The sequence below is a fragment of the Halichoerus grypus genome, chromosome 4 (assembly GCF_964656455.1).
Source record: "Halichoerus grypus chromosome 4, mHalGry1.hap1.1, whole genome shotgun sequence".
NCBI classification, from domain to species: domain Eukaryota; kingdom Metazoa; phylum Chordata; class Mammalia; order Carnivora; family Phocidae; genus Halichoerus; species Halichoerus grypus.
Genome location: NC_135715.1, coordinates 53,219,859 through 53,238,175, shown reverse-complemented (window position 1 = coordinate 53,238,175; position 18,317 = coordinate 53,219,859). Strand labels below are relative to the sequence as shown.

At 43.1% G+C, this 18,317-nt stretch overlaps 1 protein-coding gene across 6 annotated transcripts in view; it reads left to right on the top strand.

Moving 5' to 3' along the window:
* Positions 1-17,683, top strand: part of ENOX1 (ecto-NOX disulfide-thiol exchanger 1) — a 550,763-nt gene extending 533,080 nt beyond the window's left edge. For all 6 annotated transcript variants that reach the window (XM_078070327.1, XM_078070326.1, XM_078070323.1 and 3 more), the window contains 2 exons: positions 6,844-6,929; positions 16,719-17,683. In XM_078070327.1, coding sequence (XP_077926453.1) covers positions 6,844-6,929; positions 16,719-16,850 — 218 coding nt within the window. In that variant the 3' untranslated portion in view covers positions 16,851-17,683. The remainder of the gene's footprint in view (positions 1-6,843; positions 6,930-16,718) is intronic.
* The last annotated feature ends 634 nt before the right edge of the window (positions 17,684-18,317 follow it).

The window sequence follows — 18,317 nt, the reverse complement described above, 5'->3', positions numbered from 1 at the left end:
AACTGACATCCAAGGTGATATTCAAACAGGCACTAACGGGACCATGTTCTGAGAACTACTCGCCTGTCCTATGCCCGAACCTGTGGTCCCCGATGGGAGTCGTCAGGTGATCTCTTCCCTCAAGAAGTTCATAGACTAGTGAGAAAGGAAGCGGTTAATGACGACAAAATATGGTTTGTACTAAAATCAGAAACCCCGAGAAAGGGCTACTTACACTACAGATGCCTTGTTAGAAGAAAGGATGGTCGAATGAGTCCTAAAGGAAGAATAGTTTCTCCAAAGAGATAAGGGAGTTGTTAAGGCCATTTCAGACATAAGGAACGAAGTACTGAAGGGACCAGATACAGTCTCAGGGGGTTAGTTAAAATAAGACTGACAGACATTTTAAATTTTTTCTTTAAATTAAAAAAAAAAACTGTACAAGATCAAGTACGGTACTCACCAGATAAGTGGAACAAACTTAGAATCCCAGCGCACTGAGAAGCACGAGAGCAGTCACAGCGTTGGGTCTGCCTTCTAGCACTCGCTCACAGCCTCGCCTCTCCCCAGTTCCCATAAACACTCTAGCGCTCAGCAGCTGTTCACAGGAAACTGTAGGCTCGTGGCTTAGTGGGAAACCCAGATTTCACAGGGCATCCTCCTGGCTGCCTCTCGGGTTCAGTGTCCATGAAGCCTTGTAGGCTGCAACAAGAGTCAAGAACATTTCAGGCTGGCTTCTGGTCAGGCCTCTGTTGGCTGTCAGCAAGACAGAACCATCGAGAGACACAGCTGATCCTCTGCAGAGCTGAGGTTCCTAGAACTCCCTGGGAAGCCCTCTCCCCCAGCAAGCTGCCAGGCCTCAGGGTTTTCTGAAGTTCCCAGAAGACCATCAGCCAGTGTGGATGTAGGGAAAGCTAATCTCAGCCAGGACTTTACAAGCTGATACAGAGTTTGGAGTGAAACCCCAAGCAGCCTGAGGAAGGGGAGTCTATTCTGGCAGGATTCTATCTGACCAAAATGAATATATAAACTGATATTTTGTTCTCAACAGGTAACCAGTAAACTTTTTAAAATAGGAGTCCGTCAGAGAGAAAGATGGGAGTGGGGCGGATTGGCCTGTGACAAACCCCAGTATCTGATAATCTCTGAACAGCCCTCAGCAAGGGAGGCCCATTCTGAGTACTGGCAGATGGAGGCACTGGGTTCACCCGGCAAATCACTGATCCACTGTGGATCTAATTCCTCATACTGAATAAAGTTAGGAGGTCTGACTGGATGGTCCTCTTCACCTCACTACTCTGTATAATCTACGAGCACTATCAGGAAAGCTGCACCGCCCCTTAGGCAGTGATGTTAGAAGGAAGCAGATGCTCATACCCTCAGCATATGAACATGAGCTCTACTATCCCATACCTTGAAAACAAAAGAAAAGGAAAACCTGTCTTGACTCCAACAGCCCATTTCCCTGCTCCCCATCCAAGCATAATTCTCCAAAGCACTGTCTACACTCACAGTCTCCACTCCCTCTGTCCCCCTCCCTCCCTGGCCACTCCAGGATGGCTGGCACCCTCACACTGAAGCCGTTCTGTCAACGTGACCAGAGAACGTCATGTTGCCAGTTTCTCAACTCCCTCCATTTGTCATCTGCACTTCATACAGTGGACTCCTCACATCTTCTGAGCAGAAATACCTTCTTCTCTTAGCTATCATGACACCATTCTTTTTTATTGATCACTCCTGCTCAGATTCCTTTGATGAGTTTTCCTCAGCTTAACCTCTAAATTTTGGGCTTCTTCGGGGTTCAGTCTTGAGGACTCTTCTCTACCTGCATAATCTCAATGAACACTTTGGCATCGAGTCCCTTTTGGTGGCCACTGACTCCCAAATTTATACCATCTCCAACTGCCATTTGGTATCTCCATTTAGATGCTAATGGACATCTCAAATTTTAAAAAGCCAAAACAGAATGCTTGATTCCCCCTTTTCTCTGCCCTAATATGCTCCTCCCCTAGTATTCCCAGCTGAGAAAATGCTACCACCCAGTTGCTCAAGCCAAATACCGAGGACTCCTCCTCCCAAGCCTTTTACCACTCACATGCGTTCCACCAGCTCCACCTTCAATGCCCACTGCTCTTTGGTCCAGATCACTCCTTACCACTTCAGGTCTTGTGCAGACACTTCTGAATGGCCTCCCAGTTTCCTTTTCATCTATTCACCAAACAGTAGCTTGAATGAAATTTTTAAAACATAATTCAGATCATATCATGCCCCTACTTAGAACTCTAATGTTGGCTCCCTGCTGTTTTTAGAATTTAATCCACGCCCCTTCACCTGTCATACAGGGCCCTAAGTGATCTGGCTCCCTACCTACCTCCAAATGCATGCTGTACCACTCTCCAGCCGTTTGTTCTTGCCAGCTCATTTCCACCTCAGGTCTTTTGCACATTCCGTTGACTGTACCTGGAATAATCTTTCCCCAGGCTGTCTGTGGCTGGCTCCTTCCCATCTGACACAGGAAAATCTACCTTCACTCCACTTTCCAGTGTAAAATAGCACTCCACCAAGCTTGAGCCTGTTGCGTTTTCTTCACTATGTTTACTACTACCTGAAAATATTTCCTTTATTTTTAATCTTTGTGTTTACCTCTGTAACTTACCTAGAATATACATTCCCCCAGAGCAGGAACCTCGTCTGTCTTGTGCAGTGCTGTGTCCCTAGCACTCTGGCACCTAACTGCTGCTAAGGAAATGCTTAAAGAAGAGTGAATGAAGCAGTAAAAATCTAGCACTATTTGGCTAATTTAAATGCTGCTGCTTCCTTGGTCTTAGGACTAAAAAGGGGAATACACTCAGTGATTTTGATGGAGAAAGCTCAAAATGCTTTTTGACATGCATGTTTAAATGGGCCTTTCTAATGAGGGGCTGGCCACAGGGTGCACAGAGCTGGTCTGTCTCTCTCTCTCTCTATATATATATGTCTTTCTAAAGCACTTTTTAAGGCCCTGCAGCTTTTATAAATATGCAGCTTTAAAGCTCGAGAGTATGGACAGCCTCCTCTATTCCTCTTTTAATTTTCTTAAATTAGCTACCTACCCGTGTATTTTCCTGGTTGGGAAACCCATCCTTAAATATGGAGACTTCTGCTTCTCCATGGAAACAGCCAAGACCAATGATTGAGTCAGTCCCTTTGGAGAGCCACCAGTCCAGTTACGGCTAAGTTCTCCACCCTCAGTTGCTGGTGTGTTTTTAACCAAGCTTTTAGGTCCCTCCCAGAGGACCATAAAATAGTCTCCAGTTCCTGGGTTTGTAGCATTGCTCATTAGATTATGAGTTACACCTGTCCTTTTTTCCATTCTCAGGAACTAGCCTTGTTCTTTTAAAGGAGCTACAAAGAGGCTTTAGTTGATTATTCAGGAAGCCCACCTCACCCCACCCATGAATCCAACCCAAAACCAGGGCTTAGAAACTACATTTTCTCAGCTGCCATGACTAATGCTTCTGTGAGGACACTGTGATGGGCAGCGGTAGGGTGGGAGGAGGGAAGAGGAGGGGCGCAGTATTTGGGAGACTGACTATTGTTTCCCATTTCTGCTGTACCTCTAGCAGTACTGAGTAGCTTAGTTGCCATCCATAGGGAAAGCTTCGGAAGCCTTTATTTAACTACCTACTTTGGGGGCACCCGGGTGGCTCAGTCGATTAAGTGTCTGCCTTCGGCTCAGGTCACGATCCCAGAGTCCTGGGATGCAGCCGCGCACCAGGTTCCCTGCTCCCTGCTTCTTCCTCTGCCTCTGCCACGCCCCCCCACCCCGCTTGTGCTTGTGTTCTCTGTCAAATAAATAAAAATTAAAAAAAAAAACAAAAACCTTTAACTATATACTTTGGCCCCAAATGGATCTAGTGGCAATTGCTCAATTTTCTTAAAGAAAAGCTAATGGCTTATTAATATCAGCTACCACAGTGATGGTTTTGAATACTCTCCTACCCAAGGGAAGATACTGTCTGGGTCAGGATTTCTAATCTGATTTTAGAAAGATATATAGAAATCATATAAGCATTTTCTTTTTACTTTTATGAGCAAAAGACTTTGTTTCAATAAAAAGTTTCCATGCCCAAAACATTCAGGTTGCTCTGTCCTGAATCCATAAAGTGGATGAGTTAAGGGCAGGAATTACCAGTGAATAATGCCTCAAAGTTACCTTATTTTTGAAAGACTACTACACATCTTTGGTTAGTACTGTGCAATTTTTAAGGTTCTTATTTATCCCCATTTATTAATAGAACAGTAGAAATTTTTAAGCAAGTATACTGGCTAGTCTTATTTCTAGAGGATAAATTCATTCAATACACATTTATTGTAAACGTAAACTCTATTCCCAGTACTGAACCAGAACACGCACAGACTGTCAGGGCAGAGTTCCCTGGGGGCGCAGACCCAATGCTGGGCCTGAGGCCCGGAGAGTAGCCAGTGAGGGGGCATGTACACAGAGGGCTGCCAACCTCACAGAGGCAGTAAGAGTGGCCACTCCGGGTCCTCCCGTTACCGGTATCCCTAAACTTCCTCTTTCAGCACTTCATCTCCTAGGCCAAAAGTTATCAACCTCTTCCCCAAACTCCCCACCCCAATCCTCTTCTGACTCATTCTGTTTATTCTACCGAAGACATTTAACTTCACATCACACTCCCATGGGTATTTTAGGAGAGGCTGTGGGTTATCTAGGAGATGGTGAGGAGTCTCTGTGCAGTAGAGATTTTAATTTGCTGGTGCCCTTGGGTAGTTTACTCCTAAGACTGCTCAGACCTCTCTGCCTTCTAAGATGCCCCCGTGCCCCATGGGAAACACACACATCCTTGTCACCATGAAGGCTGATCAGTCTGCTGCCTAAGCCGATGTCCAACCAAGGAAGGGACTACTGTCCCTGTCTTGCAGCACCCCTCCTGGCTCTAGGAGCCATTCTCTTGGAGCGCCCCCTCCCTGCCTGGGAGAACCTGTGTGCCAGAAGAAAGGAACAGCCTGGCCTTCTCACAAAGCCAGAGGTGACTACTCATTCTTCCCCCTTGTCCTCTAATGGGGGGAGGGTCCGCCTACCATTTGTCGGAGGCTCCCTGTGGAAACTAGTGGACATAGCATCACTTGTCCTCAGCCGGGGACAGCAGGGAGAACCCCATTCACCATCCTGCAATAGGACTTTCCCCTTAAGAATTCTGCCCCCTCTCTCCCACTTAATAAATGCAAATATGTGTTATTGTTTAAATACTTCTTATTTTTAAAGTGAGTCCTTCATGAGCTTCTATGTTTTAACTCATTAGTAACAGAATCACTTACGGTGCCACCTCACCAGATTTGAGAATTTCAAAGACACAGGGAAGTAGTTGCCAGGTCTGTAAAATTAAAATATAAATTAACAAAGTGGTAGGAGGGGGACAAAACAGTTCCACTTAAGTATATTAAAATAGCTGTTCGCCGCTTAAAAATATTTAAAATACCATTAGTACCTTTTACCATGGCCATTATTTCATCAAAGGGCATTTTAGCAAAAAAGGAAGAACAATCTCAGAATGAAATAGTACTTCTTTATATCTCAAGAAAAACAGGGTCAGTCTCTGAAAACTAAGGTTTTGGCATTATGGGAAATAATGAATTACTTGCACCTTCCTCATCTCTCTGTTAACCAGTATAAACCTCATACAAGCAGTGTTCTGAGGACAGGTCTTAGCGCGGACTAGACCCTTCGGTTCTCTGTCCTCAGACAAAGGCTCAACTGGGAACTTTCCTTGAAACACTGACACTCATCCCAGAGCATCCCAAGCATCACACAGGAGCTCAGGAGGCCACGAGACCCTGTCCCAGATCAATCCAAGGTCACCCTGCAATTCCCAGAATGACCTTGTGCAAGAACGACGTGCTCCTTGAGGGCTCACCCTTGCATTTCGGACAAGTCTATGTCTTTCTTTTGACCTTTGGCTGTCAGGCATCAAAGTTGCCCAGTAAACAATGTGAGGGCTTATCCTCAGATTTAATTCATCTCGAAGCCTACTTAGAACTAAAAAGTCAGTCTGAACAGTTTCCTAACAGCTGCATACAATCTATGGAGCCTTGATTTTGAATATAGGAGCAGGGAGGATAGAAAGGGAATGCTTTTACTTCAGCCCTGACACCAACGCCCAGCTTTTCATTTGTCAGTACGATGTTGACAGCTGATTTCACAATGGAGAAGACTTCCGATTTATAATCCGACTCCAGCCAAACCATCCATTCCTGGGCCTTTTAAAACGAGCTTGTAAATTACAGCAGCGAGGAGGAGAGAGTGAGCTGGCTCTGTTTAAATAACAGCACCAACCAGGAGGAAATAAAGCTTTCAGAAAGGATCTGGGCTTCCTTCAGTGACAGGAGAAATATGGATTAAATACTTTTTATAACTAGCAGCTGTAATTATCAGGGAAATCAGAGGCCGTGTGATCTCTGACACAGCTGTATGAGCCACTTTCATGCTGCAAGGTCCACTGAGGGAAAGAAAAGAGAATTTTATCCTCCCAAAAACTACAATTTTATATTGGTAAATCAAGCATAAAATTGGTAGTTGAAATGCTTCCAAGAGTCTTTGTTTAGAAATACTTTTATTCATCTATATATTATCTCAGAGTCTAGCTTTTCTAACCACTAGCATACCAGAAGCTAGAGTGTTGTTTGCCACCTTACTAGAACTGTCTTCAGAACGGACTGTTACCGAGTACTTGTTGAGTGCTGTTAAAAATGGTGAGACCATAACTCAGCCTGATGAAACCATTACTGGGGTTAAATGACATTATTTGACTCAGACTTTTATTTGCCTTTCAGTAATGTCCAATGTTTGTCTCTTTAATTCAGGCATCATATCAACGTTTCTTCACGTCCATCCTTTTGGAGCCAATATAGAGTATCTCTGGTCATACATGCAGCAGCTGGACTCCAAGGTACACTCTTTTTCTCCAGGGGACTTGCATTGCTAAAATTTAGCATGTTGTTTGCTGGCTGTAGGTGGACCCCGCATGAGCTGCATCGGGGATATAATGGCGTTTGAAGATTTATCAGTACTTCTCCACAAGGACCTCCGTTTTGGGCAGATAGCTGTCTTCTTTTCACTTGCTTTTTTCTTTATAGAAAGAAGAGCAGTTATCTAAAATGACAGTGACTTTCAGCAGATGCCAAATTACTCTGAAAAGCATATGAGGGACTGAAAATTACAGGTTGGCCTGAAAGTTCCCCAAAGAGGGAGAAATCAGGTCAGGGTGGCTAATGGGGCATTATCCTGAAACCATATTCTCACAGGATTCTATGGTAAGGACTCCACCTGATAGAGGGAAAATCACCTCAAATAACATAAAGATCTGATACGACTCTCAAGAAAACATATTAATGGTTGTTTTTCAGCATTATTCTCTAAATGGAAAAAATGACTGCAAAGTTATTCTCAGCGGTGCCCCCCAAGGGAGACACCCAGAGTCAGGACATCACTCTTCATTTCTCTGAGGCTCAGTTTGCCTTGTCTACAAATTAGCTATGCTCCTAACCCATTGCAGTACTTGTATTCTAAAAGAGAAAGGACAAAAAGAGCTCAATGTGTGTATCAATTTATGTATCAAAATCCAGTGAACAATGAGAGGGGCCCTTCTTGAAATAAAGTCATGTCATTAAGCAGCATTGCTGGGGGAAGCCTTGGAAGGGGATGGACACAGAAGCAGAGAACTGAAGCCTACCACTGAGTAGCTTGTTAAATGTCCTGCTGGGAGGGAAAATGGAAATAAGCTCTTGCATAGAGTGCAGCAAAATACCTGGAATGTGTAGGACCAGGCCCCGGCCCGCAGTTCTGTGACCCTGACTACACACATACAAACCATTCTGAATCTTCAATGGCCAGTATCAATTAAATGACTACACTGTGCTCTCAATTTGAGTCCAATGATCTTACCAATTCATGATCCCACAACTGCTTAACCTTTCTAATGGGTCTTATACTTCCCCTCTGAGAGAATCATCTGGAACAAAAAAGTATTTTTCAGTCACAGAGATTCATGCCCTTTTCTTCTCTTGCAGCTGGTAATAGGGTAGGCCAAAACAGAGTGAAGAGGAGATGAGGAGATTATAAGATTCTGGAAGTTCACGCTCATGTCTTCTTTGTGGCCTCCCCTCACATGGACAGGGAGGGATAGAAAATGCTTATGTTAACTCAGATAAAATGAGAAGGATGAGCTATTCAATGTTACTTTGTTGAAATTAAGCTTTCTTAAAGGGCTTCTTTGCCTTTTACCCTCACCAATTTCATTAATATCAACCCTACCTTTGCCTGAAAGATGAAATACTGCTTTCACCAGTGTGGCGTGGCATAGAATGAGTCCTCAAGAAATTATTCCTGTCGTTGCTATTATCCTTCCCTTGTATTGTTGACAGTGCTTTCCTTCCCCTCCTGGAAATCCCAAGTGGGAAGCTTTTGTTGGGAAGCAGTTGTTTTAGTATATACGTGAGTTTGTGTGTGTGTGTGTTGGGGGAGGGGGGGTGTAAAATCACCTGGTGGGGGTGATAGATAATGAATTATCTTGTTCTCTTCTTAACCTCAGGACAGAGTGTCCATCATCCATTTGTTCAGGCAAAATTTGTGTGGTCTCCCTCAGTAGTCTCTGAGGAGAGAATTCACACACCTGGTCCCTGGCCATAGATGATCAGCCTTTCTGGAAGGGATTCAGTTAAAGGGAATTCCATTTTATCTCAGACTGGTACTTTTATTTTAGAAGATAATGAAGAAAGCATTTCCTTCACAGAGGAAATACACAGGGTCTTCCCCAGACAGCCCTCTATCTCCTGAATGAAATGCTCAGTAGAGCTGTCAAATTGTTTCCTCATCCCTGAAGTAAAAATTATATAGAAAAAGTGCTCTAAAACTCCTAGGTGCCAGCAATTAGACCAAATATTCTTTCTATCCCAGTGAGGCTGAAAGGATATTTAGACTTTTTAATCCAGAGACCAAATTATTGCTCTATACTGGAATTCCATATCCCCAGGGCTTTAAGCAGCTTAGAAAACAAAATAATGAGAGGTTTGCCCTTTAAGTACCCACCAGGGCCTTGTCCTTGTATCAGCTGCCAGAAGGCTCCGAATTCTGGAGTCACCAGCAGCCCACTGACGCTAAGGCTCTCCTGGTGCGCCTGCCTCTGGTTAATCAGAAGGAGGTGGGTGTCACCAGGCCCCCCACCAAGTTTTGGTTAATGTTGCACAAAGGCTATGGATTTAGTTTAGCCTCCATGACACGGAGGTTTCGCTGATTCTAGTAGGATGGGTTTTTTAAAATTCCGGTTAGAACAGCACAGTTTGACATCAGACAACATCACCATTACGACAATTGTAAAATAACATTTAGATTCTGCCTACCCCAGTGCTGATGAGAGCAAGGAAAGCAGGCTCAATCAATTCAGCCTGTAATGGAGCTGATTTTATTAGGATTTCCCCAAAGGCCACATATGAGTATAAGAATGATTAGAAATGGAAGGAGAGCCAGGAATTAATTTAAATTATGCTGGGCATGTGAATTGCACATGGCTCCTAAAACTATAGCCCAGTAATAGGCCATTTTCCAGTTAAATATTATTCCTGCTCTTGATAATGATATTTGCATATTTTTCTCTTCTCAGCCTCTTCTAAACCACCACCTCTCGTTCACTTAGCCCTCTTGTAGCAGAATGTGATTATATGACCACATCACAAAGATTCACTCAGAGGAAGACAGGAGAAGGGTGGTGGGGGGAGATGGCTTCCTAAAACTTTGCCGAGTCAAAAACTGTGCCCTGGGTGCAGGCAGGTAAGCTCTTCAAGACAGGCAGCACTATCCTGAAATGGTTTCCAATCAATACAGAGAACCCCCCCCCAGGTCAGCCCAGAGCCCTTCAAGCCCACTCCCTGACCCTAAGCAGCAAGAAAGTCACACTGAGTTGAGCATTAGCAGATGAGTATTTCCTGTCCTACAGTCAAGAGGAGAGATTCTTCTGCTCTTCCCCCAATTTATGTATTCTTTAGGACTTAAGTTCTCCCAAGTGTGTCTGGCTGCCCCCTCTACATATGTATAGCCTCCTCCCAAGGCCCACCAAGTAGATTTGATTCTGAAAACCAGACTCAACGTAATATGGCCGCTGATACTGGAGGATTTACAAAGACCTGCCATTTTAACATGATACCACTGTTCACTGACGGGCTTGGGTGCTCATAGGCATGTGTACATCTCCCACCAGAAGGGCAGGCCATTTGCATGTCTGTACGAAAAGCATACCACTGGAAACACAAAATTAAAATACCTGGTCAGTTCCAAGGAGATTCAAATTGGTCATAACTGGAGAGCATTCTTGCCTAGACTATACTTAGGCAGTAAGGGTAGATGAAATGTTCTCAGTGGTGTTTGTAAGGTTCCGCCCCTCCGAAAAATCTTATTATGTATATTCCAGTGTTCTCCTAAATCACCACCCATCATAGTATGTTAATGAGTGAGTGAGTTTTCTGTTGCTTAGGCTATAATGAGTGTGTTTTTTAGATATGACAACACCTCTGGAAAGCACATGATAAATGAAGCATTGGAGGTAACAATACTTCCATTTGGCTACATAAAGAATAAAAAGGAAGTTGCTCACACACAGCAAGAGAAACTGACAAAGTTACCAGGGACCCAGTGAACACTGGGATAATTCACTGCTTTTCACGAACCCAGCACTGTCCTAGGGACCAGGGAAGAACAGGGGATGGCCAGAGCACAAAAGAAATCTAAGAAAGAACACTGCTCTCAAAAAGTTTGTAGTCTAATTCAGGAAATGCCAGAATATTTATGAAATAACTGGATAATCAGACATGAACTAATGAAGTGCTATACCAGGCAGGCAGATCTTTAGTGGGACAGAAGTTGGAAAAGGGCGACGTTCACGTGAGCCCATGTTTACCAGGAGGTATCTCTGAGTGTGTGCTCACCCTCACACCTCCCCCTGGGGCACTGTCGCCAACCTCCCCCCTTCTCCCCTCCCTTCTCTCCTTCTCTCATTTTCCATCCAGATCCTTCTTTTTCTCCTTCTAATTCTTTCCTTCTATTTATCTTCTTCCTCCTTTCTTTTCCTCCTTCCCTCCCTCCCTGTTCCTCTTCTTTCTAGTTCTTTCCTTTGGTCTTCGTAATTCCTCCACTTATGTCTAGATTCTTTCCTTATTCCTCCCTCCCTCCCTTCCCTTCTTTCCCCATCCATATTCCGCATTTCTCTCTGCAAAAGTTTACTGTAAGGTGTCTGTGTGCTGATGCCATGTGTTGCCCCGGGATATGAAGAATGAACAAGATTTAAATGTGCACTAAAAGCCAACAGTCAGTTTATCCTATGGAAGGAAATTTGGTTTTGCAATTGGCTTCTCTGACTCTCCAGCCTTGACAAAGCCTATGCCAGGTCTTTTCAGTGCCTCAAACGAGAACCCCTCATCACTTGGCTTCTCTTGCCTGACTATATGGGACATGGAGCCAACCATCCCCATAATAAAATTGATTTATGTCTGCTGTGTCAATTTATATACATGCTTAGAGGCCTGGCAAGGAGGCAGTGGGCTTGGGCTGGAGTCAGCAAATCAGAGAATAAATCAAGCAGATCTTATAAATTACCTCTGCAGTGTTATTAGCACACAAGCTCCTTGGTTACATGGAGCCTTTATTCCTTCTCATCTTTTTTTTTTTTCTTTCTTAATTAGAACAAATCAATCCCTTCTAAAAGAATAGATGTCAGACTTAGAAAATGTTAAACAAAACAGGGGTGGCCAGGGATCCACTGACAACATCAAAGATTGAAAATACACAGACCACCCATTTCTTGAAACAACAGCCAGCTGAGTAAGCAGGTAATAAAAGCATCACATCTATGACAATCTTCCCCACTTTCTAGAGCATCAAATACGTGGTGTACAGTAAATGAGATTTTACAGGCACAGCGCATGTCTCTAACCTAGACGGCAATGCTGCACAGAAGTCTCTCAACCACGTGTGTTAGATTCTGCTCACAGCACCCGTGTGCTGTGAAGGCAGGGCTGGATTTGGCATCGAAAGCCCTGCACCGAGTTCTAGCCCCTCCTCTCACCCGCTGGGCGAGCACACCCTTCCCTGTCCCCCAGTGGCTTCCATCGAGGACAGAGAGGCGCTTAGAGAGAAGCCCTGACCTCAGAATGGATTTGGGGAAGGGAACCCTGCACAGCTGATGACAGAATGGGTACATCTCACTCTGAGCTCGGCCAGTAAGGTCTGGCTGCTTTGTTTTATGTGAGCACTCCAGGATTCTTTCAGTTCTCAAAACCAAGAAATTATCAGTAGGAAGATAAAGGATATTGCCAAGGCAAAATTACAAGAGCTGACAAATTATTTAGGAGGAGGAGAAAACAGAATTAAAGTAAATGAAAATATTTGTAAAGTAAAAACTCTTTGGCCATAGGGTAAAAAAAAAAAAAAAAAAGGACAAATTAAATTCTCTTTGTTTTGAAAATCCCAAAATGTGATATATCATCAAAGTTATTTTGTCAGGGTAGAGAAAGTTTTAAAAACCATCAAACTAACTTGAAAGCAATTTCTCCTTGATCTTTCTTCCGGCGTGAGATACAAAACATCTTCAAGGAAATGCTCTAGAATTCATCTTAGAGCCTTATTAAATGGAGATTTCAGACAGGACTTCATTTGAGGCGGTCTGTTCTATAACCGTGCCACGCCCCCGTCCGCATTCAGGCGGTCACCTTGCACCGCCAACGGCAGCTTACTAGCATTAACTACTTCTTTTTTTTTTTTTTTTTTTTTTTTTTTTTTAAAGATTTTTTTTATTTATTTATTTGACAGAGACAGACACAGTGAGAGAGGGAACACAAGCAATGGGAGTGAGAGAGGGAGAAGCAGGCTTCCCGCGGAGCAGGGAGCCCGATGTGGGGCTCGATCCCAGGACCCTGGGATCATGACCTGAGCCGAAGGCAGACGCTTAACGACTGAGCCCCCCAGGCGCCCCTGTTTTGTGCTTTAAAGTGCAGGATGGGCTTTAAAGTACAGTGAGGACTCAGGAAGGAGTGGCTACCTCTGTCCTCCAGCATGCTACTCCAGCTTCCTCTGTGGTTCAAGCCTAGCCTAGGGTGAAAAGACATCACGGAAAACAAGATTCCCCATGATTTGCTTGCTGTTTTGATGAAGAGTTGCTGTAGGGGCACCCACGCATCGGCACTGGGATGTGTATGAGCTGGTCGAGTTGGGAACTCTGTTATTGATGTTGGTATCACTCTAAAGTCTTAGTCATCACAGACCTGCCCTCTAGTACACAGACCCCGTCCCCCAACAGGGAGACAGTGACCAAGAGGACTACTTCGGTGCTCACTCCACAGTCCCTGGCCCCTTGTGGCATTTGGCATCAGTGCTCAAAAATAAGGCCAAGGAGTCTGGATCTGCAGCCCAGCTCCACACTTAGTGCCTGGGTTACCTAATCTGTCTGGACCTCAGTTTCCTCATTTGTAAACTACTCCCTGTCTTATGAGAGTGTAGTGAGAACTAACATAAGTGTTTGCAGAAGTCTGGAGAGGACAAGGTTTTCCAGAACTCCGAGCTGTCGCACTTCTTCGCATCGGGGCTGCTGGGCAGCGCCGCCTGCCCTGACCCCAGCTGGTCTCCTGCATAGATAGGTGTCACCTTCACACCAGACCTTTGTTTTACCCTCAAGAATTTAGCTTCTCTCTCTCCTTCCTAAAGAGCACTACAAAGCTCCTTTCCCTACTTTGCCAAGGGAGCTGATGGTGATCCTGTAAACAAGCCTGGGATGGGCCAGCTGTTAACCTGGGGGTCTGGCAGCTTCTCTGTGGCTCTGCCTGATCGGGGGCAAGGGTGGCTCATCTCAGGAGTATCACCTGAATTGACTGCAGACTGGAGCCTACCGTAGACAACCTGTGCTGTCTTTCTCCAAAGGAAAGAAAGGAGGTGAGGAGGATAACTTGGCTTCAGAAAACTGCCTTCTGGACCAAATGAAAACTGGGTTTGACCACACACTTTTCTGTATTTGTTTGCTTTGGCTTAGGAGCACAGAGCTGGACTCACCTATCACAAAAAGTTTGGTAACAGAGTGTCGTATTCTATCAGCATTGCCTAGTATGTATACAGAGAGAAAGCATCTCGTGCCAGGCACCATGTTACATTTTATGTATAGTCCTCATGATTAGGCTGAGAGATTACAACGTCTATTATACACATGAAGAAACTGAGAATTACAGCTGTTAAATGACCTGCCCATGGTTACACAGGTTGACCCTACCCAGATTAAAATCCAAGCCTGTCTGATTTAAAATCCCATTCTTAACCCAAATATGCTTGATCTTAAGAATTACCTGGGGTGATTATCAAAAATAGAGTATATGAGCTACACCCCAGATCAGCTGAATCAGTCTCCAGAGAAGAGGCTAGGGAATCTGAGTTTTTTAACAGGAACCCCAGGTGATTGATATTTCGAAAGTAAGCAGTACACTCCTGGTTCTTCACCCACGGCTTGCTGAAATCATGCGGAGCACGTAAAACACACCAATGCCTAGTTCCCAGGCACAAGCAGTGGGTTCTTTCCCAGTTCTGTCTTTGAAAAGGCACTTAACTCTCTGTAGTTCACTCTGTTTTCTTAGCTATAAAACGAAGATACATCTTAACATTTTTGACACATGTATCTAATAGGAGTGTTGTGACAATGGAATTAGGATGCTGGTGAAGGCATTCTGCACAGTGCTCATTGAAATGAAATGTTTCAAAATCACATGAACCTTTTAAGCATCTGTTTAATAGGCTTTTGTGGGCTGACCTGGCAATCTAATAATCCTTTTAACATGGCTTTGTAGGAAAATGCATTCAGATTTCAAAGTAATTCACACAAAAATTTTAGAATGCAATTTATTTCAACTTTCAGGACTGCCTCGAAAGGTTTTTGGTTTTTTTTTTTAAATATTGAATATATCATGTGAATTGATATTGAATATATCATGTGAAATCTTTTCCATGTGAACGTTACATGAAAAGCTGATTTGACTTCTTGGTCTATTTGGTCTCTCTTTAAAATAAATGTTAAATAAGTTTAACATTTAAATGTTAAATGGAAAGTGCAGACTCTAAAATGATACCTATCCAGTGATTGTACCATGAAAAATAATAATAGGTCTGATTCATTAAACCTTTCTATGTGCCAAATCTATGCTAAGCCAGTAGTCTTCATACATCCTTCTTACACTTTGTTATTCCCATTTGCTGAGGATTAGAGAGACTAATTATCTTGGTTGGAGTCATTTAGCTCATAGCAATAGTAGATACAGGATTCAAACAAAAATGTTAGCCCCCCTGGTTCCAGGGTCTTAGCCACCTTGCTATAGGAGATCCCCATGCAAGCACATGGGCTGGGAAACAAAGACAGGAAAATGAGAACAATGGCTGTGTTAGAGCAGAAGGATTATGGTTGATGTGTCCTTTATTTAAGGTAAAATGAATTATTGGTATAAAAATGTATGTAATAGAGAAAAATAGGTAGAAGAAAAAAAAACTGCATTAAAAATCTACCTGGGGGGGGTGGTGCCTGGGTGGCTCAGTCAGTTAAGCATCTGCCTTTGGCTGGGGTCATGACCCCAGGGTGCTGGGATTGAGTCCCGTGTTGAGCTCCCTGCTCAGTGGAGAGCCTGCTTCTCCCTCTGTTCCCTGCTCAGTGCTCTCTCTTGCTATCTGTGTCTATCTCTCTCTCTCAAATAAGTAGATAAAATCTTTTTAAAAAGTTTTTTTTAGGGGCGCCTGGGTGGCTCAGTTGGTTAAGCGACTGCCTTCGGCTCAGGTCATGATCCTGGAGTCCCTGGATCGAGTCCCGCACCGGGCTCCCTGCTCGGCAGGGAGTCTGCTTCTCCCTCTGACCCTCCCCCCTCTCATGTGCTCTCTCTCTCTCTCTCATTCTCTCTGTCTCAAATAAATAAATAAAATCTTTAAAAAAAAATAAAAAAAAAAAAAAATAAAAAATAAAAAGTTTTTTTTAATTTAAAAAAAGAAAAAACTACCTGGAAGGGTGCCTGGCTGGCTCAATCGGAAAAGCATGCAACTCTTGATCTCAGGGTCCTGAGTTCGAGCCCTATATGTGGTGTAGAGATTACTTAAACAAATAAAACTTAAAAAAAAAAAAAAAAACTACCTGGATTTTAAGAATGGATGTTGAGATTTTCATGGTTGTAGGTTCTGAGTTTCATTTCATTCTAAACCTTTATGGTCTTCTGGTCTCTGAAAATTAAAGAAAGAGAAGTTAGGGTGGCTGGAAATCTACCCATATGCCCTTTGGCCCTCACTGAGTTAGATAAAAGCACTGCCCTTAGTCGAAGAGGATGAGGGCACCAGGAGTGGTGATGAACTTGCACTCAGCCCTCTTAAATCCCATTCTCATCTCCTTTTATATCAAGGTGGGGAGTGCTGTTCACACAAGGCACTACCCAGTAAGCTAGCCATCCAAAGGAAGGTGAGCCTGGGATTCGCGCCCCTCTGTCTCCTGCCTGCCCAGCCCCACCAGCTGCTCGAGACCAGGACAGTCCCTTCCAGTGCTTGACCAGCGCTCCTCTCCTCAGCACATTACTTGACAGCCAAGTAATGTCATTTATCTCCCTGGAAAAGTGCATCCTTGCCCAACCCCTTGCCTCCTTGCAGACGAGTCTTGTTCCCAAAAGTGACTTTTCTTCCTTTCTAACAGATATCTGCAAACGAAATCGAAATGCTTCTGATGAGGCTGCCACGCATGTTTAAACAGGAATTCACAGGCGTGGGAGCAACGTTGGAAAAGAGGTGGAAGCTGTGTGCCTTTGAAGGAATTAAAACGACTTAACTGTGAAGAGCCAGCAAGTCTCTGGAAACGAAACCGCCTGACTGGGCCAGGGCTGTGCAGCGTGAGCACTGGAAGCTGGGGTTGGTCCGGCCTGGGGCCCCTGTGAGCCATCGCGGCCTGACTTCAGTTACATCTGTGGCGTTCTCCTGTGAGTGGAAATGTGATTGTGTACCAGTTCCCTAAAACAAAGCTTCATACTGTGACAGGTCTGTTTCCTATGAACACCAACGATTCCACAGTCATAATGATGGCAAAATCTTAAAATATGCTACATTTGAGAATAGCTCACCCAGCAAAATATTTAAAGTTCATGACGGTGTAGCAATGGTTGTCGCTAGGCTACGGAGTTGTATATGTAATGTATAGCTGAAATCAGTCAATGACATTTTCCTGAAAGTCTTTCTGTTTTAGTAAAAAAAAATAAAAACAAAAATAAAAAGTAATTTTAGAGTGAGGAAAAATCATACCAAAAGAAAACTTGAATATGTGTCTGAACATTTATTGTATTTTGTAAATTAAGTTATATGCTATTCCAGGGACTTTTTGCCTTATTGAAGAGGCAGAAAAGATTGGACTCCTTGGACTCCTTGAGAATGCTTTATCAAGAATATTATTTTTCTAATGTAACAATTCTCCATCATAAGTTCTTTTAACATGGACTGCATAACGATTTTCATAAAATGTAAATAAAGGAAAAGCTAGTGCTACTGTCTTGTACTTGGTATGTAATATTCAGGTTTATGCATCAAAATAAACATTCAGTAAATATTCCTGTTATAAATTTTATAGCAAAGATATTAATTTTTTTCAATAAATATGACTTCTGCCATAAAGGTTTTGCAAATTATTCTTTGATATACCTTACTTCACCTTTAAGAAGTATTCTTCACATTATTCAGTCCCATCTCATATCCCACCATTTTCAAATGATTGTCTACATGAGTGACACTGAGACAAAATATTATTTCAAATAGAAATCTATAAAAACTAAAGTGGGAAGTACCAAGAAAAGGGGATTATACAGCACTAGGGTATATATCGTTTTAAAATACCAACACCTCGATCCAAATACAATCAACATAAATATTACCTTTGTTTTTTGTCTGCATAGTGCAAGTACAAAATAGCCAATTAGTTAATATTAATTCCTGGATTTATTTATTTGTATGTATGCTGGAAAACATACAAGTTAGAAAAGGAATTAAAGAATTCACACTTGAGTCAACAATTTAGTCAGAATTTGGGCTTTCACTATTTCTTTTAATTACAAGTAGGATAGAACTTTAAACTGTATCTCCTTCCTGCTTTCTTATGTAAGAATCACAAAAAAGACAAGTATTCAAAATATTAAATTTAAATGAAACATTTTTTAGGAAGGCTGCTGAACAGTGAATGTTCTTCAAAATTCTGAAAAGATGTTTATAATTTCCTATGTAATAGGAAATTATTGTCTTCAGGATCTTTTTA